Source organism: Panthera pardus, unplaced genomic scaffold, assembly GCF_024362965.1.
Source record: "Panthera pardus isolate Hobbes unplaced genomic scaffold, ASM2436296v1 HiC_scaffold_21, whole genome shotgun sequence".
In the NCBI taxonomy this organism is placed as follows: domain Eukaryota; kingdom Metazoa; phylum Chordata; class Mammalia; order Carnivora; family Felidae; genus Panthera; species Panthera pardus.
In genome coordinates, this window is record NW_026526777.1 from 29,320,501 (window position 1) to 29,347,677 (window position 27,177).

Consider the following 27,177-nt stretch of genomic DNA (forward strand, 5'->3'; position numbering starts at 1 on the left):
GCAACAAAGTTCGTCTCGCAAAGTCAGACTGGTTCACGGTCCTCCCGTGAGGTCAGGAAGGTCAGGGGATCAGCGCTGTCTCCCCTACTCTGGTCTCAGAGCCTGGGGTGTAGCGTCCCTCCTTAGGAATAGAGATCCCGAGGCTGCACCCGTATTGATTCGGCACCCATTTCCAGTGTGTACGTGGGGGGTTTTTCCCACACCACCAGGCAACTCTGACACCAGCCGGGTGAACCTACAATTCAAAAAAATTCTCACACTGTCTACCTGGATAGAACATCAGATCTCGCAGATGAAGGGCTCGGTCCTACAAGATTGCCACCACCATCCCCAACTTCAATAGCAAGTTCGGGTTGTTATCTGTGCTTCTGACGGACGGGCTGTGGATGGCAGGTTCCAACGACCTTCCCCTTGGGTCTGATTAATTTGCTAGAGTGGCTCACGCAGAGAAACAGTCTACTTACTAGATCACTGGTTCATTGTAAAAGAATATAACTCAGGTACAGCCAGATGGAAAAGGTGCACACCTTGACCTCAAGGTATGGGGGAAAAGGGCATGAAACTTCCATGCTTTCTGAATGCACCACTCTCCTTCCCAGAGTCTCCATTGTTCACCAACCCAGAAACTCTCTGAACCTGTCCTTCTGGGTTTTCATGGGGCTTTTTAGATAGGCACAGTTGATTACATCACTGGCCGTTGGTGATTGATCCAGCCTTTAACTCCTTTCCCCTCCCGGGAGGTTAAGGGGGTTGGACTGAAAGTTCCAACCTTTTAATGATAGGGTTGGTTCCTCTGGTGATGCGTCCCCAACCTTAGGTGAGTGCCTCAAGTCGTTACTCCGTTAACATAACAAAGACATCTTTGTCAACTCTCATCGCTTAAGAAATTCCAAATGTTTTAGGAGCTCTGTGCCAAAGACCTTGAAGAAGAAATATACATTTCATGTTATAAATGCAATATCACAACCTCCCTTTAAATTACGTCGTAGGAGAGATGATGATTGTTGACTGCTTTTTTAATTCATTCAACAAACATTTCTTGGGCACTTGCCATGTGTCAGGAAGTACGATGTGCTCCAGAGCAGAGGCTCGGAGACAACTACGTGGGGAAAAAAATCAGCTTGTCGCTTCTTTCAATTTGTGATCCATTGCGGACTGGTAGGTGGTCCTACTTCATGGGATCACGTCACAGCTGTGCCCTCTGAGACTCATCAAGCCCCACCTGAGGCTATGGTCCACCCATGTGCTCGGAAGTTGTGGCAAATTGCTGCAACAATTTCCAAATGCTTATTCTCACTGCCTATACGTGTCTCAGACTGATAGCAACGGTTTATGGACAGCACCAGCCTCCAGTCTGTACGTTGAGAAGCAGCGCGGTAAGGACACTGGCTCATTCCTTTGATCACAAACACTGGTGTGGCGGGCACTGTTCTAGACGCAGGTGACACAGCAGGGAACAGAGTCAAGGCCCCTCGGCCCAGGGAAGAGTGATGGGAAGAGCCAGGAAAGACCCTGGATTCCTAGCTTGAGCCACTCGGTGTCATTGACTGAGACAGGGACAAACGAGGAAGGGAGCAAGTTCAGGAGTAAGAGGAGATCAGTTGTAAGCATGTTGAATTGAAGGTAGGACAGAGCCAAGTCCTTCCTGGTGAGCTACCCGCAGAAGTGACCTGAGACAACTGCTCTGTGGAAACTGGTAGAACACGGTGCAAGCAGAAATCAGACCCTCACAACTGGGCCCAGGCATCTAATAAGAAAAGCTGTGGCTTTCTGAGCATTTGGAATGTGCCAGGAAGTTGTGGGCACTTCCCTACAGGAGGCCATTTATTCCTCAGACTGACTCTTTCAGGTAGGTAGTGGTCGTTATCTCAGCTTTACAAATGAAGAAACGGAGGGTCACAGAGGTCAGGAACTTGTCCAAAGAAACAGAGCTGATGGGAACCTTTATGCCACACACCTACTGCCTCCCACCTGCTGATGGCAGCCTCTGAAGGGGGTGCTGAGGGGAACTGGGATGTTTGGGGGAAAGTTGATAACTTCGATCTTGGGGAGAGACAGCAGGGTCTTGCCTGCTGCCTCCAGTCCAACATTGAATAAATATCTGTGGAATGGATGTCCCTTGTTCCTCTGTCAAAGACTGAGCCCAGGCTGGAGGGGCCATGGGGCAACCCAATGTGGCATTGACAACACTGTCCCAAAACTCAGGAAGGGACATATCCTGCTCCCGTGTCCTCTTGGACGAGGGCCCGTGTTACGTGCACACACGGGGCTCCTATGGCAGATCCGTAGAGTTCCAGGTGCTCTGCGATCGGGTCAGGGGAGTGTGGTGGGGAGAGCTGGGCCTGGGAGCCAACAGGCTGTGGAACCTGAGTGACCCCATCTGAGGCCTACGGGCCTCGACAAGCTCACTCAGGGTCTGGTGGCCGTAGGACAGGCAGTGGCAGGTGTGGGCAGCGCTCCCGTGGACGTGGCTGACCGCCCAGCCTCTGAGCACCACAACTATTTTGGGCCCTGTTTTCCCTCCACTCACTCCCACTTCAACTGTCTTGCCCCTAGGGTTGCAGCAACTTAAAACTTTAAATGCTGACTTGACTTCACTCTCCTCCCTATGCTTTTCCCTTACCGGTGAGCCTGACTCCCCGGAAGCCGGCCCTGCCCGGGAACGAAAGCACCCAGCCCATTCCAAGGAGGCCCTCCATGGCTGCCCCCCACTCCACCTCAGCGGGGAGGTGCCCCGACTGCCCTGTGCATCTCCCCATGGAGCCAGGTGCCCCACGATTCCCGTTTCACCTTCAGTTAGGCACAATCCCTGTAAATAGGCCCATTAGTAGAATGGTATGTTTTGCATTTTAACCGTACATTATCTGGAAGAAAAAGCAAGCTTTGGGATTACAACTGGTGGGAGGAACTAGGGGTGAGGTTAAGGAAAGTAGTCTCAGTCCATATGTGCCTCAGTTTCCCCCTCCATATAGAAGGGAAAACTATGCTCTCGGGAATGTTCTCTGAATGACGAGCTGGGAGGTTTCTCGGACCGCATCCATGTCAACGGGCCATTTGGCAACCTCTTCCCTTGCTTCCCACAGCTACTACTTGGAAGTAAAAATAAATTCTCTTCCAAATCATTAATGGGGTGGCCCGTTTCCTGATCTGGCTCCATCCAGAATAAAGCATTCATATTATGAATTCATAATCTGAGTTATGCCTCCGGAGTGTGCTGATGGAGAGGCCCTGGCCGGGGGGAGGGCTTTCCTGGGGGTGTTGGTGACTAATGGTAAGGGAGGGCGCTGGTTGGGGCACAGACCCCCTCGTCGGTCAGCTCCAGAGGGCAGTCAACCCCTCCCGGAGTTGTGTAGTGCCGTAGCTCCGTCCTGCCTGCAGGCTGGGCGAGACACCCTCTCGGGAGACTGGGCTTGTCCGGGGAGGTTGGTGGGGGTGGGGTGGGGTGCAGGGCTCTTGGAAGCCACCAACCAGGGTTCAGATGGCTGCAAGGAGAGCAGTTTGAGCCTGGAGTCCTGGCACAGGGGATGCTGCCTTCTCAGTTAGAAATAGCTCTCCTGGGCCCAGAGGTGGGGGAAGGGTGACTGGGTCCAGGACGGGGTAAGTGAGAGAATCAGAGCATCGGGCTGCAGGGCCAGAACGTGGAAGGGTCAGCAAGGCCTCCTGCAGGGCAGAGGCTGAGCTGAAACCCCCACCTCCCCCCCCACCTGGTACCTGCGGGCCCTCCTCCAGACACGGTGTGCCCGATTCCCCTCCCCCTGAATCATCCTGTTTGTGGGCTCCAGAGGGCTCCCCGAAGGCAGCTGGTGTGGGTGGGCTGGTAGGAGGAGCAGGGGGAGGTTACAGAAAGACGGGTTAAAGGTGAGACCCCGACCAGCCACAGAGGGCCATCTGGGGCCCTGAGAAATGCACCCCCTCTCTGCAGTCATGCCCCACTGTCGGTCCTCAGGACGGCGCGAGAAGAAAGATGCCCAAACCAGAAACCACCTGGGGACCTTCATTTTGGGGGCTGCCCAGACCATTCATTTATTCATCCAATTCTAGGCCACGGAAGTAGAGTCATAAAAGAAATGAACAAAAATCCACATACTTCATGGAGTTTACATTCAAGTGGGTGAGAAAGAAAATGAACAAGATAAAAATATATATGGTATTTTTAGCTAGGGATAAGTGCTAAGAAGATAAACTAAAGCAGAGAAGAGGAACAGAAAAAGTCAGAGGTCACTCCAGTTGTACTTGTGGGGCCAGGGAAGGCCTGGGTGAGGGATGACTTTTGAGTAAAGACCTGTAGGAAGGGAGGGAGCTGGCAATGTGGGGATGTGTGGTGGTGATGTGGGGGTGGCGGTGGGGGGTGGGAATTCCAGGCGGAGGGAACAGCCAGTGCAAATGTCCTGGGGCAGGCACATCTGAGGAACAGTGTGCCTGGGGGAGAAGAGAAAGGGAGGATCAAGGGCACACCCGGAATACACAGAGGAGTGGTGTGACTGTTTGCCTCCACAGGAGAAACTGGAGTATTTCTTCCTCATCGTCTTCTCAATCGAAGCCGCCATGAAGATCATTGCCTATGGCTTCCTGTTCCACCAGGATGCCTACCTGCGCAGCGGCTGGAATGTGCTAGACTTCATCATCGTCTTCCTGGGGTGAGGCCCACATGTGGGGAGTGGGGTTTGAGGTCAGAGGGGCTCTCTGAGGACGCTGTGCCCACCGCCGCCACCAGCATCCCAGAGGCAGGCGGGGCCCCCAGCACCATGCAAGCCCTGCCATGGAGCAGCCTCTGTTAGGGGCTGGCCCCTGCTTGTTGACAGTGACACACTGCCCTGGCAGGTCCCGCCCCTCCCCCAGCGAGGCACCACGGGCTCCTTTCTTCTTTTCACCTCACACAAAATGGGAAATGATGGGTGTGGTTTCAATGGCCAGCAGTTTCTGGACATTTATAAATGTCTCCGCCTTTATTCCCTGGACCTATATGGGGTATATGGGGAACCTGTTATTTGGGCTCACAGAGATGGATATTTAGAAACCTGTATTTGTCTGCCCGGGGAGACCATAACCAAATCCCACAGACTGGGGGGCTTAAACAACAGAAACTCATTTCCTCGCAGCTCTGGGGGCTGGAAAGCCAAGGTCAAGGTGTTCCCAGGTTTGGTTTCTCCTGCAGCCTCTCTCCTGGGATTGTGGGTGGCCACCTCCTCCCTGCGACCACGTGGTCCTTCCTCTGTGGACACCCGGGTGCCTCTTTGTGTGTCCGAATTTCCTCCTCTTCTAACGACACCAGCCAGATTGGATTAGGGTTGACCCTAACAGCTTCACTTAACTCTTTTTTTTTTTTTTAATTTTTTTTTTTTTTAACGTTTATTTATTTTTGAGACAGAGAGAGACAGAGCATGAACAGGGGAGGGGCAGAGAGAGGGAGACACAGAATCTGAAACAGGCTCCAGGCTCTGAGCTGTCAGCACAGAGCCCGACGCGGGGCCCGAACTCACAGACCGTGAGATCATGACCTGAGCCGAAGTCGGACGCTTAACCGACCGAGCCACCCAGGCGCCCCTTAACTTAACTCTTTAAAAAGAACTTGTCAGGGGCACCTGGGTGGCTCAGTCGGTTAAGCACCCAACTTCACCTCAGGTCGTGATCTTGTGGCTTGTGGGTTCGAGCCCCACGTTGGGCTCTGTGCTAACAGCTCAGAGCCTGGAGCCTGTTTGGGATTCTGTGTCTCCTCCTCTCTCTGCCCCTCCCCTGCTCATGCTCTGTCTCTCTCTGCCTCTCAATAATAAACATTTAAAAAAAATTTTTTTAAGAGGCCTTGTCAGGGCACCTGAGTGGCTCAGCCAGTTAAGCATCTGACTTCGGCTCAGGTCATGATCTCATGGGTTTGTGGGTTCAAGCCCTGAGTCGGGCTTTGTGCTGACAGCCCAGAGCCTGGAGCCTACTTCAAATTCTGTGTCTCCCTTTCTCTTTGCCCCTTCCCTGCTTGTGCTCTGTCTCTCAAAAATAAATAAATGTTAAAAAATTTAAAAAATAAAGTAAAAAGGCCCTGTCTCCAAATACAGCCACTGTCTGGGGTACTGAGGGTTGGGGCTTCAACATCTGAATTTGAGGGGTACACAATTCAGTCCATAATATAACTTTTAATAACCACCCCCTAATTACAACAGCAGCATTTATCAAGCACTTACTATGTGTTTTACATGTAACATCTCATTTAGCTTTTTCAACAATCTCATTTTTTCCACTTAAGGAGGCTAAGGCTCAGAGAGGTCAAGCAACTTGCCCGAGGTCGCATAGCTAGCCAGTGGCTGTGCCAGGATTCGCACCAAGGCAATCTTGGCTCCAGAACCTGGTATTTAACCACTAGGCTGCCCCTCGACTCAATAAACATGATGTTGATGATTTACTAAGTATCCCATGCGGCTTTAGGCACACTGGGAAGGCAGAATTCTGTGAATCGGCCTCTACTCTTGATGAACCAGCCTGGGGGGGAGGCCAAGACAAATGATGACAGAATAATAGAGTGTGGGAAAACAATAGCACACAGCGCACCATTGTTGGATTCAGCGACTTGTCCTAGGGGTTCCTTGTCAAAGGCAGGATTCATAAAGAAGGGTTTGAGATGGTCTTCAGAGGATAATGGGAATTCGAGTGAATTAAGAGGAGGGGCAAATGAGCAGGAAAGGAAATAAGAGGGCATTGTCAGAAAGTGCTGCACAGGGAGACACAGCTCTGGGCTTTCTCCTCTGGGTCCCCACTGAGTGCAGCGCCACTGGTGACCTTCAGCCCCCCCACGGGGTACACTCAGCTCCCAGGCCACGGCCTGTGAGTGCCTGTGGCACGTGTCCCTCAACACCCCCCTTCGGTGCCCAGATTGGACATCTCAGATGGATCCAATCCTCTTTGTGCAGAGTCTGAACTTGGCCTCAGAATCTTCTAATAAAATTTTCCAGACCGGCATGACCAAACCCGAGTTAGTGACTGATGAGACTTGCTTCCTGTCCCCTAGGCCTGTCCACGGGCCCCTTGAGCACAGATGAGACACAGGGTCCCGGACCACTGGACCAGTCGCTTGTCTGACCACTGGGCCCTCTTCTCTCCCTCTTCTCCCCTCTAGGGTTTTCACCGTGATTCTGGAACAGGTTAACGTCATCCAAAGCAACACCGCCCCGATGAGCAGCAAAGGGGCTGGCCTGGACGTCAAGGCCCTGAGAGCCTTCCGTGTGCTCAGACCCCTCCGGCTTGTGTCGGGGGTGCCGAGTGCGTGCCGGTGCTCCTGCAGATGCCCTTTCTCCTCCCCCAACCCGTTCCCCGGCCCAGTTCTGGGTCCCCTTCCAACCCAGAGGCTTCCCAGGACATAGAGAGTGGGAGGGCCAGGAAACCAAGAGGGGAAGTGACTCCTGCTTTCTCCTCCCTGCTCGCCCTCTGCAGGCCTGCAGGTGGTCCTCAACTCCATCTTCAAGGCCATGCTTCCCCTGTTCCACATCGCCCTGCTCGTCCTCTTTATGGTCATCATCTATGCCATCATCGGGCTGGAGCTCTTCAAGGGCAAAATGCACAAGACCTGCTACTTCATTGGGACAGGTGAGCTCCCAGGGCGCTGGGGCGGGGTCAGGGTGGTGGTGGTGGTGGCCGTGGTCCTAAGACAACTCAAAAGGGACAGCCACCTCAGCCGTGGAGAAGGCCATTGTTTCCCACACCTGTTGACCTGAGGAATGGTTCTCTCTTGGACAAAGTCTCCCTTGAAGGAAGCACAGGTCTGCCAGGGTCAGTGATCGAGGCAAGTGGACAGGGGCCCAGGCCACAGCTTGCTCTGAATGGAGCACTCCCACCCCAAATAAACAAATGTGGTATTTTTGGGCTTTCTGAGCCTGCTGTGGCTTGAGCTGCAGGTCAGGACAAGCCCGAATTTCCACTTGTACTTTTCTTTACAGCCGTCATTTTAGCTTTAGTCTGAACAGGCCCTCAGAACCGGGACCCACAGAGCACTGTTTGAAAGGGGATCTCAAGAAAGCACCCAGGAGCCGAAGGGTTATTTGTAGGGTTCTCAGAGATAATACGTCTTGAGGCCCAGCCGAGCCTGACCCCAGCCTTCTAAGCCAGTAGTTCTCAAACTGTTTGCCTCAGGACTCTTGGCACTCTTAAAAATTATTAAGGACCCCAAAGAGCTTTTGTTGGTATGGATTTTATTCATTGATGTTTATGGCATTAGGTACGAAAACTGAGAAAACAATGTCACAATATTAACTTATTAATTCATTTTAAAAGGACACTAATAAGGCCATTATGAACATAAATAATTTATTTTATTAAAAAATTACTGTATTTTCTCAAACCCAAAACATTTAACGCAAGAATGGTACTGTCTTACTTTCTGTCTAAATCTCTTTAATGCCTGGCTTAATAGAATCTGCTGGGTACCCACAGCTACTTCTGTGCTCAGTCTGTTGTGAAATCACACGTCATGCAGTCTCTAGAAAACTCCACCCTGCGTTTGTTGAAGGATCGGGAGATGAAATAATGTCTTGGCATTATTATAAAAATAATTGTGACCGAGTGGGGGCCCTGAACACTGCACTCTGAGACTCATTGCTGCCCAGATGGCAGGTATCGATCTGTCTCAGTTGGAGGGTTGATTCTACCAGGGTTGACAGGAATTGGTGATGGCATGAGGAAGAGGTGACTTCTGTTAGGAGAACCCCTCCCACCGAAAGCCCAGAACCTAACTCACCAGAGTAACCCAGGATGGCCAAGACTACAATACCTGCAGTGTCTTGGGAGATGCCTTACTTCCCCAGGCCCACTGACGAGGGGACGGGCAACGCAAGGTCCAAGCCCAACCCAAAACAGTGAGCTCTCATAGAGCTTTCAGTGGTTTCATTCCTAGTCCCCTCCTAGTTAAGCCTCGTCCTGTTCCTGTAACAGTCTATGTCCTATGATAACGCCTTATCCAGACAGAGAGGAGGAGACTTTCTATCACAACCTTCAGACCAAATTTGGTGGTCTCATCCCGTGTTCTCATGCGTTCTTGACCAGTGCTGGCCAGCCGTGCTCAAAAACCTTTCTGGGATGGGCACGCCTTGCCTTGAGGGGTCAGGGACCCACTCAGAGCCCAGAACTATTGATGTTCTCCTCTCCCTTCTCCAGAAGATGGAGGCAACATGGTAAATACGGGTAAGGGAGGGCATTCCAGCTCTGATGAGCTAATTTAATCTCTGAACACAATAGAGGACTAAAACATCCCCCGATAAGAAGGGATCCAGGATGGAATCCAAACTGAAGGATTTTAGAGATAATAAGAGCGCCATCCAGGGACACAGCGGGGACTGCTGGGAATGCCTGTAGACCCGCACCCCTGAAGCGTCGTGTCTTGTGCAGCTCATCTCAGTACCATTGGGGTATCTCCACGTCATCTCCCAGAAGGAACTCTTGAGTCAGAACACGTGTGACCTCGCCCCTCACCTCCGCCCCAGTGGGATAGCTGCCTCCCGTTTTAAAGCTCTGTGGATATACCTGACATTCACATTACACCTGCTACGTAGGTTACGTCCTCATAGGAAAGTAATCCTCGAAGCGGGCCCTCTGATGAGGCCCTGGGGCCTCAGATATGACCGCTGCTGCCTGTAGACATCCACGGCTGGGCCCCCCGCCCCAAGCAGCCCTCCTCCTCCATCGCCATATGCTCCAGGGGGCGCAGTCCTTTGTGTTTTCAGCTGAGTGTGTTTTAGACCTATTGCTCAATGATTGCAAACTACCTTCTCTCATTCCTGTCCACCTGCTCCTCTCATCTGATGCTCATGCTGCCTTCCGCCCCCAGATATCGTGGCCACGGTAGAGAACGAGAAGCCCTCACCCTGCGCCAGGACGGGCTCGGGACGCCCGTGCACCATCAACGGCAGCGAGTGTCGGGGCGGCTGGCCGGGGCCCAACCACGGCATCACGCACTTTGACAACTTTGGCTTCTCCATGCTCACCGTGTACCAGTGCATCACCATGGAGGGGTGGACCGATGTCCTCTACTGGGTGGGTCTGGCCCTGTGCCTGCAGAACCTTCTCCCTTCATCCGCAGGCTCGTCGGGGAGGGGGAGGGGCTCGACAGTCACTGACTCCAGTGTCGGCGGCTGCTTCTCACCCCTCCCTGGGAAACCTACACGGGGTGCATGGCCCCCTTCCTGTCCCCAGGTGTGTGTCCCACCATGCTTTGGACAATCCCCAAGGTACAACCTGTCTGCGCAGAACCTAAGAGGTGGGAGACGAATGGAAACCAGGAGCTCCATGGGTTCTGGTCTCAACTTCTAACTTTTCCCTAAGCCTGGCTGTGAGCGACTCATTCCCGTGACCTAGAATCTCAGATTTCTTGAGGGATAAAGGACCCTCTGAGTCTTTTTTTTTTTTTTTTTTTTTGCCCCAGGGCAAGACTGCTTTCCCATATAAATATTTTTAGATATGAGTTTCCTTGTCTATAAAATAAAAATACTGCCTACATCATAGGGTAGTTCTGATGGTTACTACCAGGAAGATTAACTGAATTACAACAGTAATGTGGTCAATGCTATATAAGTTTTCTTGTTGGAGTATATTATTTATTTGGTGTTACCAGGAGCTAGGTTGCGTTTCTTAATTAATCTTCCAACAATGGAAGGCATGGGTCCCACTTTACAGATGAGGAAACTGAGGCTCAAGGAGGTCCAGTAACTTGCCCACAGTTATGGAGCTGGTGAGCAAACTCTAATCCCTCGGGCTCTGATCCTAGAACGCTTAACCACAACGTGATACTGCCTGTTGAGGAAAAGATTGTCAAACAGTCAGATGCTTTGCAAACATAAAGGATTAGTATGGGTAGTTCTCGTAAGCTCATATTTTGGGAGCGAGTTATCAAACATTTCAAAGGACTGTCACGTGTTATTTCACCTCTATTACGGGTCTGTGAGGGGCAAGCGTATATCATTATCCCCATGGACAGATGGGATAATGCTCAGAGATGTTAGGTGACTTGTCTAGGGTCACAGAGCTTGTTTATGAAGGAGCTGGCCAAGCTCACGCCAAGACTTTTTAGTGTTTCTTCTACTTTGAAAAATCTTGGCTGTAAGAAAACCAACTGGAGAGAGAGTATATGAGAGAGTTGAGCCCAGGGGTGCCTGGGTGGCTCCGATGGTTAAGCATCTGACTTCAGCTTTGGTCATGATCTCACGATTTGTGAGTTCGAGCCCTGCATCGGGCTCTGTGCTGACAGCTGGGAGCCTGAAGCCTGATTCAGATTCTGTGTCTCCCTTTCTCTCTGCTCCTCCCCTGCTCACACTGTCTCTCTCTTTCTCTTACAAAAATAAATAAACACTCAAAAACAATTAAAAAAAGTAAACGAAAGAGTCGAGCCAGGGAGGTGAATGGTTGGGGGAAGAAATGTGTCGGACTTGTCTGGCCAAGTGGACAGCCAGCAAGGCTACTTTTGAGATATCCTTCTAATTCCAGGTCCTAGATCTTTGGGCAAGGGCAGTCCTCTCACTGGGCCCAGATGGCCTCTCTCCTTGTCCCCAGGGTCAGATGGAGCATTGAGTCCAGAAGGGGACCTAAGCCCTCTCAGGTCAGTGTATGGGACTCATACTTTTGTCTGGACCAGGTCAATGATGCCATCGGGAACGAGTGGCCCTGGATCTATTTTGTCACCCTCATTCTGCTGGGATCCTTCTTCATTCTCAACCTGGTGCTGGGTGTCCTGAGCGGGTAAGGAAGTTCACAAGCAGCTGCGGGGAGAGGGAAGAAAAGGAGAAGAGAAGGATGGAGGGTGGAAGGGAGAAGGGGCAGAGAGTTTGGGGGTGGGATGGGGAGAGCAGGAAAAGAGCAAGAGGGAGAAAGAGAGCAGGCAGTAAAGGAGGAAGAGGTGTGGGAGGAGGAGGAGGAGGAGGAGGAGGAGGAGGAGGAGGAGGAGGAGGAAAGGGAGAAGCAGGGCAGGGAGATGTGGATTAGAACCTCCGCTTATCCCTGGCTCCCCTTTTGCCAAAAGCACACTCCCGAGTTAGCAAGGGAGGTGTAGAAGATGCAGGTAGGAGCCCCTCGATTTTTAATTTTTCTCCCTTCTCCCCAAGCCTTCTCGCATCCTTTCTTCTTCTGTCCCTCTACACCCGCACTCCCTCTGGGTGAAGCCCCCGAGATCCCAGCCTCCTGCCCCTGGATGTGCAGGAGCTGATGCTTCATGTTAGGAGTCTGTGGGGCCTTCAGTGAGGCACACAGACTGGGGCTAGACTGTCCAAGTTTAAATCTTTACACTACTGCTTGGTGGCTGTGTGACCTTTGCCTCATCACCTAACCTCTCTGTGCCTCATCTGTCAAACGGGAATAATCCCATAGGGGTGCTGGGAGCATTAAATGAGTTAATACGTAGAAAGTCCTTAGAGCAGAGTCCAGCACATAATGAGCACTAAGTACTAATGGTCATTATTAATGAGAGCTGTTCTCTCTGCGACGGCTCCAAGGCAGCCACAGTGGAGAATCTAGAAGTGGCCATCAGCCCCCTTCCCCATGGCCATCACCCCACCCCAGAAGCTTCCCTCCAAGCACTCTGTAGAAAGAACTCAGGGGGTCTGTGAACTTGAATGAGAAAAACTTGTCTTCCTTTTCTGCTAGCTCTGATTGAAATCTAGCGTCTCCTTTCACTAGGCATGGAGACAGTGCGCCACAGTGGTATTTAGCGCTCCCTGTGACTTGTCCCAATAGAACCCACACAACACACATTACTACTTTGAAACTATGACAGCTGTTAGATCCGCAACTCGGCTTTGCTAGGGAATGAGCTCACAAAGAAGCATATACGTACTTATCACAATTTCTTTATATGTCCGTAAGTATATTGCGATGCAATCGACTCCTTTGTAATGAGATGGTTTTATTTTGTGCATTTTGCAACATTATCCTGAGGAGGTAGCCTCAGTTTTCCTGGGACTACCAAAGGATCCACAGCAGGAAAGGGTCAGAGCCCCCCTGCCCGGGCCCTGTCCCTGGGGACGGTGCTGAGGGCTGAGGCGCTGATGTGACAAGCCAATGACTGTGCCTGCGTCTCCCTCTCTCCTCCCTCTCTCTCCACCCTGCTTAGTGGGTTGCCTCTGCTGGTCTGAAGATCCCTCGTTGACCCTCCGGTCCTTTCCTTCCAGTGTGGCCACCTGGTTTCTTCTAGACTCAGGGGCATTTCCTCCAGACCTTAGGTCTGTAAGCAGAACTAAATTCCTAAGGTAGCTTCAAGGGTCAGGGAAGCCTGGAAAATTTGAGGATCCGTGGCTGATTCTGTTAGGGAAATGGTCATGTCATTAACCCCTAGTGTCCAAGGCAACCCCAAGACGAGGGAGGGTAAAATACCAGACGAGATGAGAAGAAGGCAATGAGAAAGGCAGGCTGGGCACTCCAAGGTGCTCCTGAGGGTGTGGATGGCGAGGGGGCACGAGAGGAGCTGCCCCTCTGTCACCTGGAAGGGCACCTGGACCCCAGGCGACACCCTGGGCCCGAAGACAGGGGCGCATCCAGCCCCAAATGTGCTCTCTCTGTCCTTGGGAAGCCCAATCCTTCTCCACACCCTCTCTTTTTTCTCCGCCCTTCCCCATCTCTCTGTTCCTTCAGGGAATTCACTAAGGAGCGGGAGAAGGCCAAGTCCAGGGGAACCTTCCAAAAGCTCCGGGAGAAGCAGCAGCTGGAAGAGGACCTCCGGGGCTACATGAGCTGGATCACGCAGGGCGAGGTCATGGACGTTGAGGACTTGAGAGAAGGTTCGGGCCCAAAGGCATAGTCAGCATGCCCTCCCCACCCCTGAGCGGCCCCTCGCGGTCGGCTCCCAGAGACGGCACTGCGTCATGTCGCCCTTCCGGCAGGTAGACTGTTGCCATTTTGCAGGTGAGAAAACTCAGGCCCTTAGAGGGTGAGTGACCCACCTTAAGCCTTACGGCTCGAAATGATGGCATCCGGGTGAGCCCGGGGCTCCTCCTGAAGTCCAGAGTGCCATGCTGCCTGCCCACAGCCGCCCCTCCCCTGCAAGTGTGGGCTCTTCCTCGGGCAGCTCGGGAAAACGCAGAGCCATCCAGGCCCACTAGGGCCTGTGGTCACAGGTGCCTCCAGCCAATGGCCCCTTTTCCAGGTGTGCCTGGCCTAGGTGTGTCCAGCCCGGAGGGGCCCCAAAAACTGGCCCAGCTTTTCTCTCTTGTTCCCAGGGAAGCTGTCTCTGGATGAAGGAGGCTCCGACACAGAGAGCCTGTATGAAATCGAGGGCTTGAACAAAATCATCCAGTTTGTGTAAGTATCTGCCCTTCACACCAGGGTCTTCCCAGACTCAGAACTCCCCGAGACATGGAGTTAGAACCCATGTGCTGTTCCCCATGTACTGTTAGAACCCACTTACTAGCTTTAGAGTCACATGCCCCATCCCTCAGCGCCATCAGAGGGCACTCAGCAGATCACCTGCTTCTACAGCACACAGGGAAGGGACTGGGAGCCTGCCAGGAGGCAAGGAGAGGATTTGGCTGCTGCCCTCTGATGAGAGTCGAGTCGGTGGGCTAATTAGTTCTGGAAACCTCTGCTCGGGAAGAGGGAAGGTGTGCGTTGCAAAGAGGTGGCATGGAGAGCTTTGCAGGCAGGAGGCTGGCCGGCCAGGGGTCTGGAGACAGGGGGACACTCCAGGCTCAAGTGCCTTTGTCTCAAGAGGAAGCTGTATTTGTTTGGTTGGCTGCTTCCTTTTACAAATCCATACATAACCGTGATTTTGAAAGCCCAATGGTAGAGAAATACATCAAAGAAAAGATGAAGGTCCCACTGCCCTGCAAAGAGGTAACCATGGTAACAGATGGCTATCCCTCTAAGACCTTTGCTATGCTTTTATCTCTCTTACACGCACACACACACACACACACACACGCACGCACACACACACACACACACACACACACACATGCCAGGTTTTTTGTTTTGCTTGCCTTTTTACATGACAGGGGTCTTTACGTTAACTACCGTCCCAACAGAACCCAGAACAGTGCCCAACATAGACTACATACTGCCAAATATTTGATAAATAAATGAATATGATACACATAGCATCTATGAACACTTTTAACTTAAAATCATCTATTTAGGGCAGCCTCATACATACACACCCATCTTGGTGTTTTTAAGACTTTAATTTTTTTAAGGTTCACGGCAAATTGAGCAGAAGGCACAGAGTTGTCTCATATCCCCCCGCCACCACACGGGCACAGCTCACTCATCACCAGCCCCCACCAGAATGGGACAGTTGTTACACCTGATGCACCTGGTTTACGCTAGGGCTCACTCTTGGTGCCGTGCCTTCATCCCGTGGGCTTGGGCAAATATGAAATGACAGGGACCCATCCATCATTATAAAATCATACACGGTATCTTCACTGCCCTAAAAATCGTCTGTACTCTGACTGCTCATCCTTCCCCCACCGCCCCCGCCCCCCCACCCCAGCCACTAACCACTGATCTTTTTACTGTCTCCATAGCTCTGCCTTTTCCAGAATGTCACATAGTTAGAATCGTACAGTACGTAGGACTTTCAGACTGGCTTCTTTCACTTAGTGATGGGCAATTAAGTTTCCTCTGTGTCTTTGTGGCTTGATGGTCCACACACCTTCATTTGGTATGTCTTTGGATGTGAAGTATTTCACGGTATGAATATACCATAAGATATTTAACCTTTGCAATTTTTGACAACACAAACGCGCCACAGGAACAGTTGTACCTAAGTATGAACATTTCTGCTGGGCCGATTCCTAGAAATGGAATTGCTGGGTCGAAGAGTATGTAGATTTTAAAACCTTGGTCGGCGTTGCCAAATGGTTCTCCAAGGCGGTTGCAGTGGCTGTGACAGTGCCCTTTCCACACCCTCACCAACACCAGATATGATTCATCTGTTACAGAATTTGCTTTTATAATGAGCAAAGTGAGGCCTCCCAGTGTGCTCTAACTAAAATTAAAGTATGTGGAGCCCCCATAGGATACTGGGCACAGTGCCAACTAAGCATTGTACTCGCATAATCTCTAATCCCCTCTGAGGCTGGCATCGTTATTATTCTCCTTTGAAAAGAGGAAGAGCTTCGCTAGTAAGAGGCAAGATTTTAAATCAGTCTGGCTCTGCAGTTCTTGCCCTGAGCGTCTCCCATGTGGCCAGAGAGTGGGCGATCAGGCTAAGTAGGGCTGCGGTCTGGCCCAAAGCAACCGCAGGAAGGAGGGAGCTTGGAGTAAAGCAGCTCTTTGACTCCGTCCTCCTCTTTCTCCTCTCCCAGCCGCCACTGGAGGCAGTGGAACCGCATCTTTCGCTGGAAGTGCCACGATGTGATCAAGTCCAGAGTCTTCTATTGGCTGGTGATCCTGGTCGTTGCCCTCAACACCCTGTCTATCGCCTCAGAGCACCACAACCAGCCTCTCTGGTTGACCCATTTGCAAGGTGAGACAGAACAGAGTGAAGCCAGGAAAGGGACAGATGTGGCCGACGGCCAAAGCCAGCCGGTAGCACCTCAGGTTTTGCAGAAGACGTCAAGCAGATATTGACATTGTTTTCTGGAAATTATAGGCTGGTAGTATTTTTCCTCCTGGCATTACCGGGGGCAGTAACAGCAGCTCACTGGAAAGCCTCCAACCACGCACCCGGGTGTCTGGTTAAATTATTACAATTTCAGACACCGACATGAGGATTACCGGCAATCTGAAACTGCAAACATCCGGGTTCGAATTCTACTCCCCAAAGAGCAATCTTTCACCAACTATTTATTGCATGCATACTACATAGGTAAGGCACAGAGAAAGAACCCAGGATGCAGAGAGAATCAATATGCCGTTCTTGCCTTCCAGGAAACTTACTTGGCCAGAGGAGAAGACAGATGCTAATGAGTAATGCCAAGTCCATATAGGGAGGGCAACAGTAGAAGCAGCTGTAAGATAGCAAGAGAAGGATTACAGGGGAGGAGATGCTGGGGCATCTCCCACATGATGTAGGGATCCTAAGCTAAGAGTGCAAGAATTAAAATCTGGGCGTCACTGGCAGGGGTGGCAATAGAAGCTATAGCCTTAGAAGACATCACCAGATCACCAGAGGATGGTATATACTAAATGTAGAGCTCAAGGTCAGCATTCAGTGATTAGGTAAAGAATTGCATCTGCAGAGGAGGCTTGGGAGAAGCAGGCGAAGCAGAAGAAATCCAGAAGGATATGGTGTCACAGAAGCTAAGGAAAGAGGATATTTGAAAAAAGCCAGGCTGGTCAACCGTGCCCCGTGCTTCCAGGAGCTCAGGAAAATTGCAGGTTAAAACACCCATTGGATTTGGTGACCTGAAAGTCGTGCCCCTGAGAGAGTTTGTTGGTGGAGCGACCAGGTGGACCCAGTTAGGTATGAGTTAAAGGGTCAACGGGGCAGGGCAGGGTGTGAAGAGGTGAAGAGATCCAAGAAGATAACCTTTTGCTGTGTGTGGCCGTAATAGGGAGGAGAGAGCCAGAGCAGGAGCTGCTTGGGGGGTGGGGTGGGTGGAAATGGGAGAGACTTCTGCATTTTTTAAAACGGCGATGGGAGAATCCGCTTGAAAGGAGAAGTGAAGCACACGGGAGAGAAAAGAGATGGTTGACGGTGGGTTTCGCCAGGTGGGGGTCAGGGGGCAAAGCCTAGGTGGACGGGCCGGCTCTGGCAAGGTGGGGGGACCCCTCCTCCCGCAGGAGAAGGGATGTGTACGGTAAGCAGAGTGGGGCAGAGCCCGATTAACTTGAGTGAAATCAAAAGCAACAGAAATCGGTTTTGTGAAAACACGGACCGGTGGCGCTTCTCGGGCGTCTGCCTCGGCGTTCCTCCGATGGGCAAACATTCCCCGGGTTCTCCTGGTCTGGGGGGGGGGGGGGGGGGGTTGGGGAGCAGAACAGGGACGGTGCTTTGGGAGCGCGTGAGGGGGTCCCGGGTGGGGGGCGTGGCCAAGGCAAAGTCCCCGCGGCAGGGGGCGGGCAAGAGGGGCGCTGAGGCCTGGCCGCCCACCCCGCAGACGTTGCCAACCGCGTGCTGCTGGCCCTCTTCGCCGTCGAGATGCTGCTGAAGATGTGCGGGCTGGGCCTGCGCCAGTATTTCATGTCCATCTTCAACCGCTTCGACTGCTTCGTGGTGTGCAGCGGCGTCCTGGAGCTGCTGCTGGTGGAGTCAGGTGCCATGACGCCCCTGGGCATCTCCGTGCTGCGCTGCATCCGCCTCCTGCGGATCTTCAAGATCACCAAGTGAGCGCGGGGCTGGCGGGGGCGCCTCCGGGGGGACGGGGGCGGGGGGAGGCGCCGCTCGTCCCCACCGGTGACCGTCTGCCTTCAGGTACTGGACGTCGCTGAGCAACCTGGTGGCATCCCTGCTCAACTCCATCCGCTCCATCGCCTCCCTGCTGCTGCTGCTTTTCCTCTTCATCATCATCTTCGCCCTGCTGGGCATGCAGCTCTTCGGGGGCAGGTACGACTTCGAGGACACGGAGGTGCGGCGCAGCAACTTTGACAACTTCCCGCAGGCCCTCATCAGCGTCTTCCAGGTAGGCCGTGCGGCAGGAGCTGAATCCCACTTCTTGTCCTTGGGGATCGGCGTGGGCATCACCTCCTCCAGGAAGCCTTCTGCGATCTGCTGGTTTGAGTTCAAGGTCCCTCTGCGGGTCCCCTCACCCCCTGTCTTCTCTCTACTGTGAGCCTCCCTCACCCTCCCGAGGCTAGGAGCTGTGCCCAGGTTGTCCTATTTGCCTGTGTCCCCGGTGCCAAGCAGAGCGCTGGCCCATAGTAGGATCACTGATACCAAACGAATGGAGTCGCAGGGTCTGCTTTCTCTCTCACGCACTACCCACATCACTCCCCTGTGTCGGAGCCAGCACCCACGAGGAACATCACCTCGTTGGTACCAGTGGGGAGGTCGGCGTGTGGCAATCAGTTGGTCTTAAAGATGACGTCACCCTCTCTTTCTTCCATTCACCCGAGGGCTGGTCCGGTGTCATGCCTTAGAAGACACTTGACATTTCACACTGTTTCGGGAGGCTGGAATGCCAGGAGGCATGGGTGGGCGTAGTACAGGTAGGCCTGGGCATTAGGGACAGAGCACAGGGATGTGGCGACCCCACGGCCAAACTCCTTGGCCCACTTTCGACCACTGGGAGAGAGGCCAGAAGAGCAGGGATCTTTCGTCCTGGCCGTGAATGAAGAGAGGAAAGGTTTAGGGGAACTGACAGAGTTGGAGGGGGCCTTTTGGGCAGTGTGGTCCCGACAGAAGACTCTCAAGTCCATCCGCGTCCCTCTACCCCAGTGCTCCCTGTCCCTCTAGGTCCTAACAGGTGAAGACTGGAATTCTGTGATGTACAACGGGATCATGGCCTACGGCGGGCCATCCTACCCTGGGGTGCTCGTGTGCATTTATTTCATCATCCTTTTTGTCTGTGGCAATTGTATCCCGTTGGGAGCAGGGCACAGAAAAGAGCGGAGGGAGGGGGTTGGGACGGGCGGGGGCTTACAATGTGGGTCAAGGGTACCCACTTGCCAGGCACCGGGCCCTCTGGCTGGAGGGGAGCTCCCAGGCTCATGGAGGGGGCAGGGGGATGGGACGTAGCATATGGCAAGTGCAGGTCGAGCTGTAGGATAATTCCTTCCACCAGGAAAGGGGAAGGACCACAGAGGTGACTGGTTACAGGTGGGAGGATTTCATCCCAAAGAGGCTGGTGAGCCTGGAACAAGGCAGGAGCAAGAACAGGTCTGGTGGAGGGGCCGTGACGTTGGTGGGCAGCCTCCTCCACAGGTTCGGAGGCAGGCAGGGAGGAACCAGGGAGCAGGCAGACCGAGAATGAGATGGGCAGTGGGGAGGGAGAGGTGGACGGGGCAGACAGAGCCGGCAGTGCCCGGGGTTCTGGTGCCGGCACCATGGAATTTGATATTATGAGTAGCGGGGAGGGAGGGAACCAGTGGTCCTTGAGCTTATGTGCACTGAGCACACGACTCTCAGTTACAGCGCCTCACGGGCGCTCCACAAAGCCCCCCGAGAGAGCTGGGATCAGTCCTGGGCAGGAAATGGACGGTACTCAAGGCCCATCATGGGCACCCTCTGCAGTCAGGCTCCCCTGGGGATGCTTGTCCGTGTCCTTGGGCCCATGCCATCCCATGGGGTAGCTGGCAAGAAGAACTCCAACACCCCACCAAGGAAGCAGGGTTGTCGTGCCAACCCACGGGCAGGGTGAGACTCCGGCCCCCCCAGGTTTCCCTTTCATCCACAACCCAAGACTCCTTAGCCGGACACCCTCAGATATCCTGCTCAATGTCTTCCTGGCCATCGCTGTGGACAACCTGGCTGAGGCAGAGAGCCTGACTTCTGCCCAGAAGGCCAAAGCTGAGGAGAGAAAACGCAGGAAGATGTCCAAGTGAGTGCTGCATCCTCAGAAGGGAGGGACCTGGCATGCCTGATGGTGACCTCCTAGCTCTGGGCAGGTGGCTCCTTGGAGCCCGATGAGCAGAGGCTGTGCCACAGTGACACCTGCCCCAGTGGGCAGGCTTCTGCAACCAGCGTGCATAGGGATCGCTGAAGTCCTATGAGGTGTCCCTGGGCGCAGAATTGGAGGCAGTTGGTCTCTAGACAGGCCTCAGGAAATGATGGCAGAGCCAGGCAGTTGGGACCAGGGAGCCCTGGTGGAGAGTTCTAGAAATTCAACCAGTCCTGCCACGGAGTCCCTGCACTTCTTGAAGGGAGACATTTCCCTTTGCTGCCCCCTGGCCTTGTTGTATGTGAAGTGGTGGTTGACTTCTCAGGTCTTTTACACCTTTCTCCATCTGCTGGTTGGAGAACCATACTTAATGGTTCTAGACAAAAGTCCTGCTTCCTCCAGTGCCCATGCCTGCGGGAATGGTATGCATATTCTGGGGAGAGGCAGGATAGGAAGAGAAAGAGAGCAATGTAATCCAGACACTTCCAAAGAGTTGAGCCCCGTCTTGAACCAAATCATGCTCCCACACTGTGAATTCTTTATGAACTAGGCACAAAACCATTTTTCACCCATTTACCCTTCAATGAACATTGAGCGTAGCTGACCAGCAAGCCGTATGTAGTCATGGCCCCAAGCTGGGCATCATGCCCTTTCATCACAGGGAAAGGGCTTGCCCAGGGCTATAGTCCCTCCCATTTGGCAGTCTACACTGCTCCATCCTCCACAGAGTCCCCTGAGTCCTTGGTGTGGGATCCCCTTGAGGATGCCATTAGACTAAGCAGATCCCTGAGAACTTTCTAGTTGGGCTTCCACTGTGGGATTTCTTTCTTTCTTTCTTTCTTTCTTTCTTTCTTTCTTTCTTTCTTTCTTTCTTTCTTCCTTCCTTCCTTCCTTCCTCTCTCTCTTTCTTTCTTTCTTTCTTTCTTTCTTTCTTTCTTTCTTTCTTTCTTTCTTTCTTTCTTTCTTTCTTCTTTCTTTTTAACTTAGGGGTCTTCCAGATAAGTCAGAGGAAGAGAAATCAGTGATGGCCAAGAAGCTGGAACAGAAACCCAAGGGTGAAGGCATCCCTACCACCGCCAAGGTGAGCATCGTGTGGGGTATCTTCAGAGGCAGGATGGGGAGGGACTCTACAAGTCCTCTGGTTTCACCTCCATGACTTAGGGTGCTGGTGGGTGGGTAGGAATGTGGAAAGGGGCTATCTGCCTGGTTATCAGCCAGGTGAGGACATCTGTCTCCACTCTACTGGGGGGAGAGTAAATCGCTACCCTCCCACAAGGAATCCTTTATACTGAGAGGCATAGATGCCCCACTCTGGGAACCAGACTTCCTCAGAGTCCCGGGTTCCCACCCCAGTCAAGGCGTCCCCCTCACGACTTGACACCCCTGTTCCATTGAGAGACCCAGACTGGCTTCCCATCACTTCCTGATTGTTCCAGCCTGGCTCTGCTCAAACTTTCTGGAAATGGTGGAAGCAGAGGTGCAAGGGTTGGAGAATTGGGCCCCAGGGAACTAAACAGGGGATGCCGTGCACAAGCTCAGACAGTCTGAGGTCTTGGCAACTTGTGTGACCTTTCTAGGCTTGGCTTCTCATTCATAAAAAAGGAATGATCCTACATGACCTATCCCCCAGGCCGTAGGGAGGACTGAGCCGGAGCCTACACTGACCCTCCAGTCAATGACCCTCCAGTAAGCAGAAACTGCAGTTTTTGCTTTTATCCTCATCTTTGTTGTGTTCCTTCCTACAGCTGAAAATCGATGAATTTGAATCTAATGTCAATGAAGTGAAGGATCCCTACCCCTCAGCTGACTTCCCAGGTGAGGGTCCTGGGACTGCTGGAGGTGTATGCTGGTGTTGATTTCTCCCCGGGGACGATCTCTTGGGTGTTCCCCTTCCTGGATCCTTCCATGAGGGGATCGCAAGACAGAGACCTCCCTTCTGACCTAGTCATGCAAATAAGCCATCTGCCCGTCTGCCTTGTGTCCAGTGCACACAAGGGAAAAAATCCACACATTCTATTTTCATTCAATTCAGCTAGTATTTATTGAGTGCCAGTCACATACTTCGGTACCGAGGACTCCCGTTTTCAAGTTTTCCACTCTGGCCACACAGAGTAGACCATAGATGAGGACCTGTCTGTCTGTGGTGTCGGAGATGGGCAGGTTACTCCCCACCCAGCATCCAGCAGGGCTGGGGCTGGACTGGTACAGGAATAAACAGAACCATGGCTTGCACTGCGGGGAGAATTGAAATGAAGGAGGCAAGCGTAGGGTGGGCAGGAGGGTAATGCACAGCCACAGACAAACTATAAACGTCTCACAAATGTAAGTAACCAGTGGCTGCTGCAGGCGGGAACACATAGGTTCACAGAGGCCGCCTGGCAGAGCCCTGGAGGCCAAAAGCTCTGAGGTCCTCTCTTAGCTCGCTCACGGGTCCTTGGAGCACTGAGTCACTGGTGCAGTTTCAGGAAATTGTGGAATCAGCTGATTAACGTCTGTTTGCCCCAGTGACTCTGAGCTCCGGGGAGGGGGGGGGGACTTTTTGTGCTCCAAATGGCACAGAGTAGGCACTCAATAAATAGAGTAAGTGAACACATGAAAGAATTTTGCAAAGTGATGTGTGGGGAGAATGGAGCTGATCAAGACAGGGCTAATCATATCTCTTCAAATGTCTGCCAGAAGTGAATAGTTGGGTTTTAAAATAATTCATCTTGAGCCGTTTCATCTAACAACCATCACCTAGCAGGTGGGAGTGGCTGGTGTGCAGGGGAGATGACTGACTCAGGAAATCAGAGGTTAAGGAAAGGGAACAGGGTTGGAAAGAAGGGGGGAGGGTAGACGGTAGAGGGGAGGTGGGGTGAGCATTTGGAAGAGAGCTCTTACCAAAGAGGTTGAATACATTTATTCTGCTTCTTTCCAAAGACGATTTGAAATGGCTTAGGACAAAATGAAGTTAACAAAATGGGCATAGACAAAGGAAAAAAGAAAGCAAATGTTAGTTCTAAGAATTAACACTTTCTCATTATAAGAAGGGAAGAAGGGGGGTTTCTGGTGGAGCTGCGAGCCTGTGCAGGCTGCCACAATGGAGACAGAAGAATCTAGTGGTTCTTTCTTGGCTTCCCCAAGGGGCTCTCTCTGCCAGGGGCCAGCAGGGGTAAGGATGAGGTGGCGATGGGGTGAGGGAAACAAGGGCCTGGGAAAGACCTGCATATCGAGGGACACCCCAATTTTCAAAAAAAAATTTTTTTAATGTTAATTTATTTTTGAGAGAGAGACAGAGACAGAGCATGAGCAGGGGAGGGGCAGGGAGCGAGGGAGACACAGAATCGGAAGCAGCCTCCAGGCTCCGAGCTGTCAGCACAGAGCCCGACGCAGGGCTCAAACTCATGAACTGTAAGATCATGACCTGAGCTTAAGTGGGATGCTTAACCAACTGAGCCACCCAGGTCCCCCCGCCCCATTTTTTTAATGTTTTTAAGTGTTTATTTTTGAGAGACAGAGACAGATCACAAGTGGGGGAGGGGCAGAGAGCGAGGGAGACACAGAATCTGAAACAGGCTCCAGGCTCTGAGCCATCAGCACAGAGCCCAACAGAGGGACAGCCCAACTTTGGACAGTGCCCCCAGTCTGATCACTGGAACCTTGGCTCCCCCTGCTAAGCCCAGCTGAGGACCTCAGGTAGTCAGCTGTCTCATGAAGCCATGGGACCTAGCAAGTGAACCTAGAGGGCCTATGTCTTCCTCTTCGATCCCTCCCACCCCGGTATCTGCCTCGGTGCTGAGGACTGGCCGAAGCTCAAGGAATATTGACTTTTTTCCCATGCTGGCAGTTTCTCTCTGAAATGATCATTTTTAGAATTCTAACCCAGGAGAGGAGCTCAGAGCCTGTTTATTTCAACAGGCCTCCTTCCCCTGATCGATTTCATAAATTGGGGACCTGAAGCCCAGGAAGGACAGAAACGTAACTAGCATGCACAGCAAGTCAGGGGCAGAGCCTGGACCACAGCTCAGGTCTCATCAGAAGTAGAGACCACCCCCCGCAACCCCCCAGTCTCCCAGCTGTGAGCACTTGGGATGGTGTGAGTCCAGCCCTGAGACAGCAGATGAGACAGCAAGGCTCCTTGACTTTGCTCCTGGCCCCACTTCTGGAAGGTTCTGGGGCTGACACTTTCCCCTGATGGTTCAAATCTGTTCCCTGAGGGGAAAGGGAGGTATGAAGACTGGACTCTGCTGACATCCTCGTGCCCTTGGCCTGCTACCACCTTCACTTGCTGGTTGCTGGGGGTTCGTGGTTGGATTCGGAGCACAGAGACCTGGGGGAGCAGTAAGGTTTGTAAAGACGCCCCCAATGTCTCTCTCTCCCTCCCCGACAGGAGATGATGAGGAAGATGAGCCCGAGATCCCAGTGAGCCCCCGACCACGCCCGCTGGCTGAGCTGCAGCTCAAAGAGAAGGCAGTGCCCATCCCAGAAGCCAGCTCCTTCTTCATTTTCAGCCCCACCAACAAGTGGGTAGTCTCTTGGCTGCTGCGCAGGGTGATTGATGGGGCTCTCGAAGAGGGATGGCTTCTGCTCTAAAAAGGCCCCTTTTGCCCATTCTTTGGGCCTACAGTTACACCATGAGAAAATGACTCTTTTAACTTAAGATCTTGTGCCCTGTTTAAAATGCTGGTGTCTCTGGGAGAAGTGGTGCCTTAAACCCTATCAAATACTGACTCCTAAGAGGGACTGTATATTTTAGTTCCCTTCTGAGGGCAATTTTAGCCAGGACGAGGGGATGAGAACCGGGTGAGGCTGTATTTCTTCCTGGCTTCACACTTTTATACCTTTAAAATCTACATCGCCTGTAGTCTTCAGGGAGTTTCATCTGTCTGCTTCGTGGATGGAGATCGGCCGGGTCCATTCTTTTTGGGGGAAACCAGAGGGTGGTGGAGGAGTACTGGGGGAGGGGACGGGTGGTGGGAGAGGGGGCTAGGGCCGCGCTGAGAGAATGAGGGGCAGGGCCCCTGCGTGTCCAGCCAGAGGACAGTTGAGGTGCGGGCTAGCCTTCTCCACCGAGCCGGGAGGGAGGGTTCCACCGTCTGTGTGTGGGACCGAGGCTGGTGAGGCCCGAGTGCCCAGGGACTCACAGCTCCCCTGGCCCCCTGGCCATCTTCCCCCAGGATCCGTGTCTTGTGTCATCGCATTGTCAACGCTACCTGGTTCACCAACTTCATCCTTCTTTTCATCCTGCTCAGCAGTGCCGCACTGGCCGCGGAGGACCCCATCCGGGCCGAGTCCGTGAGGAATCAGGTGATGGCAGGCCTGTGCCTTCTGCCAGCTCAGCACCCCTCCCTACCCCAGGCCTCAGCCACCCAGACACCTCCCTCTGGGGCTCCGAGCTCAGCTGTAGGCTCTGTGTGGCCATAGGCATCAGAGTTTCTTAGAGTTTAAATCCCTGGAGGGGTAAGACTGCCCGGTCCGGTCCTGAACTGTCTCAGCGTGTAACGTGACAGGCTCTTGTTGCCTAGTTTTAATGATGATAGTGATGGTGGTGACAATGATGATGTCATTGTTCGGTTCTTCCTCTCACCGACTTCTCTCTCCCCTGCCCTGTCACCAGATCCTTGGGTATTTCGACATTGCATTTACCTCTGTCTTCACTGTGGAGATTGTCCTCAAGGTGAGTGAAGGCTTGTGGGACAGCCTGGGTGAGTGGTGTCTCCAGGCCAGGATAGCAGACCTCATGTGGCTCCAACTTACATGCCCGGCACTCGCTCACAGGCTGGGTGGCGGGGGTGAGGGAAAAGCAAGAAGAAAGTGGAGAACAGGGAGGGACTCGCGGGACCCAGGAGCAGATGGGGTTTCTGCTCGTAAGCTGGGGCAAGGAGGTGAGCAGGTGCATGGGTGGGGACATGAAGTACGACCAACCTGCAGCTGAGCACCTCTCAGCACAGCTCAGTGAGCACGTCCACGTCTATAAAGCCTCGGGCATTCCTCCTCCATAGTGAAGGCACAATTAGCCTTAGACCCAGGGAGCCGTGATTTGTTCCTAGACCTTTGTTACCAATGACTAAAAGCCCTCTCCCGGGAATCCCCAGAGAAGTGACCTTTGCCCTAGATGGGTTTCTGGCAGCTCTATCCCATCGCAGCTCCCCCTTCCTTACCCACAGCACATCACTGCTCTCTCATTCTCGAGGCAGGTACACTGGGTTCACACCATCACCGTGGAGGGTCTCAGAGGCAGAGGGAGGGCCCATCTGGGGCCCAGTAGCCCCAGCCTTCAGCTTCATGAATGAAGAAGGGAGAGGGGAGCTTTGCAGAAGGAATAGCCCAGAGCAGGCTGCAACCTGAAATCAGGACAGTTCTTTATTTCAAGGCCTTTGACTACTAAAGCAGTTGAGCAGAGGGATGGTGGCTTCCCTGAGGTCCAAGAGGGCTTCCTGGAGGTGGTGGCATTAGAGGTGGCCAGGACTTCATTAGGGAGGGATAGCAGGGGCAGTCCAGGAGGACAGAAAATGGCAAACGCATTATGAGAAGGTGGTTCAGACGTGCTCAGAGAGGAGAAAGTGGTCCTTTTGGGCTGGGATATAGCACAGAAAACAGAGCCTGGGAAGGCGAGTTGAGAAGAAATCACCTTGAATGCCAGGAAAGGCTTCAGGCTCATCAGACTTCAAGGGCATAGCGTGTTTGCACAAAGGGCCTGGGAGATCATCACAGAGTACATGGAAGAAGCTGAAGGAACAGCGAGAAGGTAGGACAATGG

The 27,177-nt window shown here is 52.8% G+C and overlaps 1 protein-coding gene across 2 annotated transcripts in view; it reads left to right on the forward strand.

Annotated features, from left to right (window-relative positions):
- CACNA1S (calcium voltage-gated channel subunit alpha1 S) overlaps nt 1-27,177 on the forward strand; it is a 65,353-nt gene that overhangs the window by 11,501 nt on the left and 26,675 nt on the right. For both annotated transcript variants that reach the window (XM_019431049.2, XM_053909080.1), the window contains exons 3-19: nt 4,498-4,637; nt 7,103-7,245; nt 7,417-7,569; nt 9,803-10,008; nt 11,603-11,706; nt 13,591-13,736; nt 14,175-14,256; nt 16,263-16,423; nt 18,000-18,225; nt 18,314-18,521; nt 19,295-19,415; nt 20,264-20,378; nt 21,426-21,519; nt 22,184-22,253; nt 24,808-24,940; nt 25,595-25,724; nt 26,035-26,094. In XM_019431049.2, the coding sequence (XP_019286594.2) occupies nt 4,498-4,637; nt 7,103-7,245; nt 7,417-7,569; nt 9,803-10,008; nt 11,603-11,706; nt 13,591-13,736; nt 14,175-14,256; nt 16,263-16,423; nt 18,000-18,225; nt 18,314-18,521; nt 19,295-19,415; nt 20,264-20,378; nt 21,426-21,519; nt 22,184-22,253; nt 24,808-24,940; nt 25,595-25,724; nt 26,035-26,094 (2,292 nt within the window). The remainder of the gene's footprint in view (nt 1-4,497; nt 4,638-7,102; nt 7,246-7,416; nt 7,570-9,802; nt 10,009-11,602; nt 11,707-13,590; nt 13,737-14,174; nt 14,257-16,262; nt 16,424-17,999; nt 18,226-18,313; nt 18,522-19,294; nt 19,416-20,263; nt 20,379-21,425; nt 21,520-22,183; nt 22,254-24,807; nt 24,941-25,594; nt 25,725-26,034; nt 26,095-27,177) is intronic.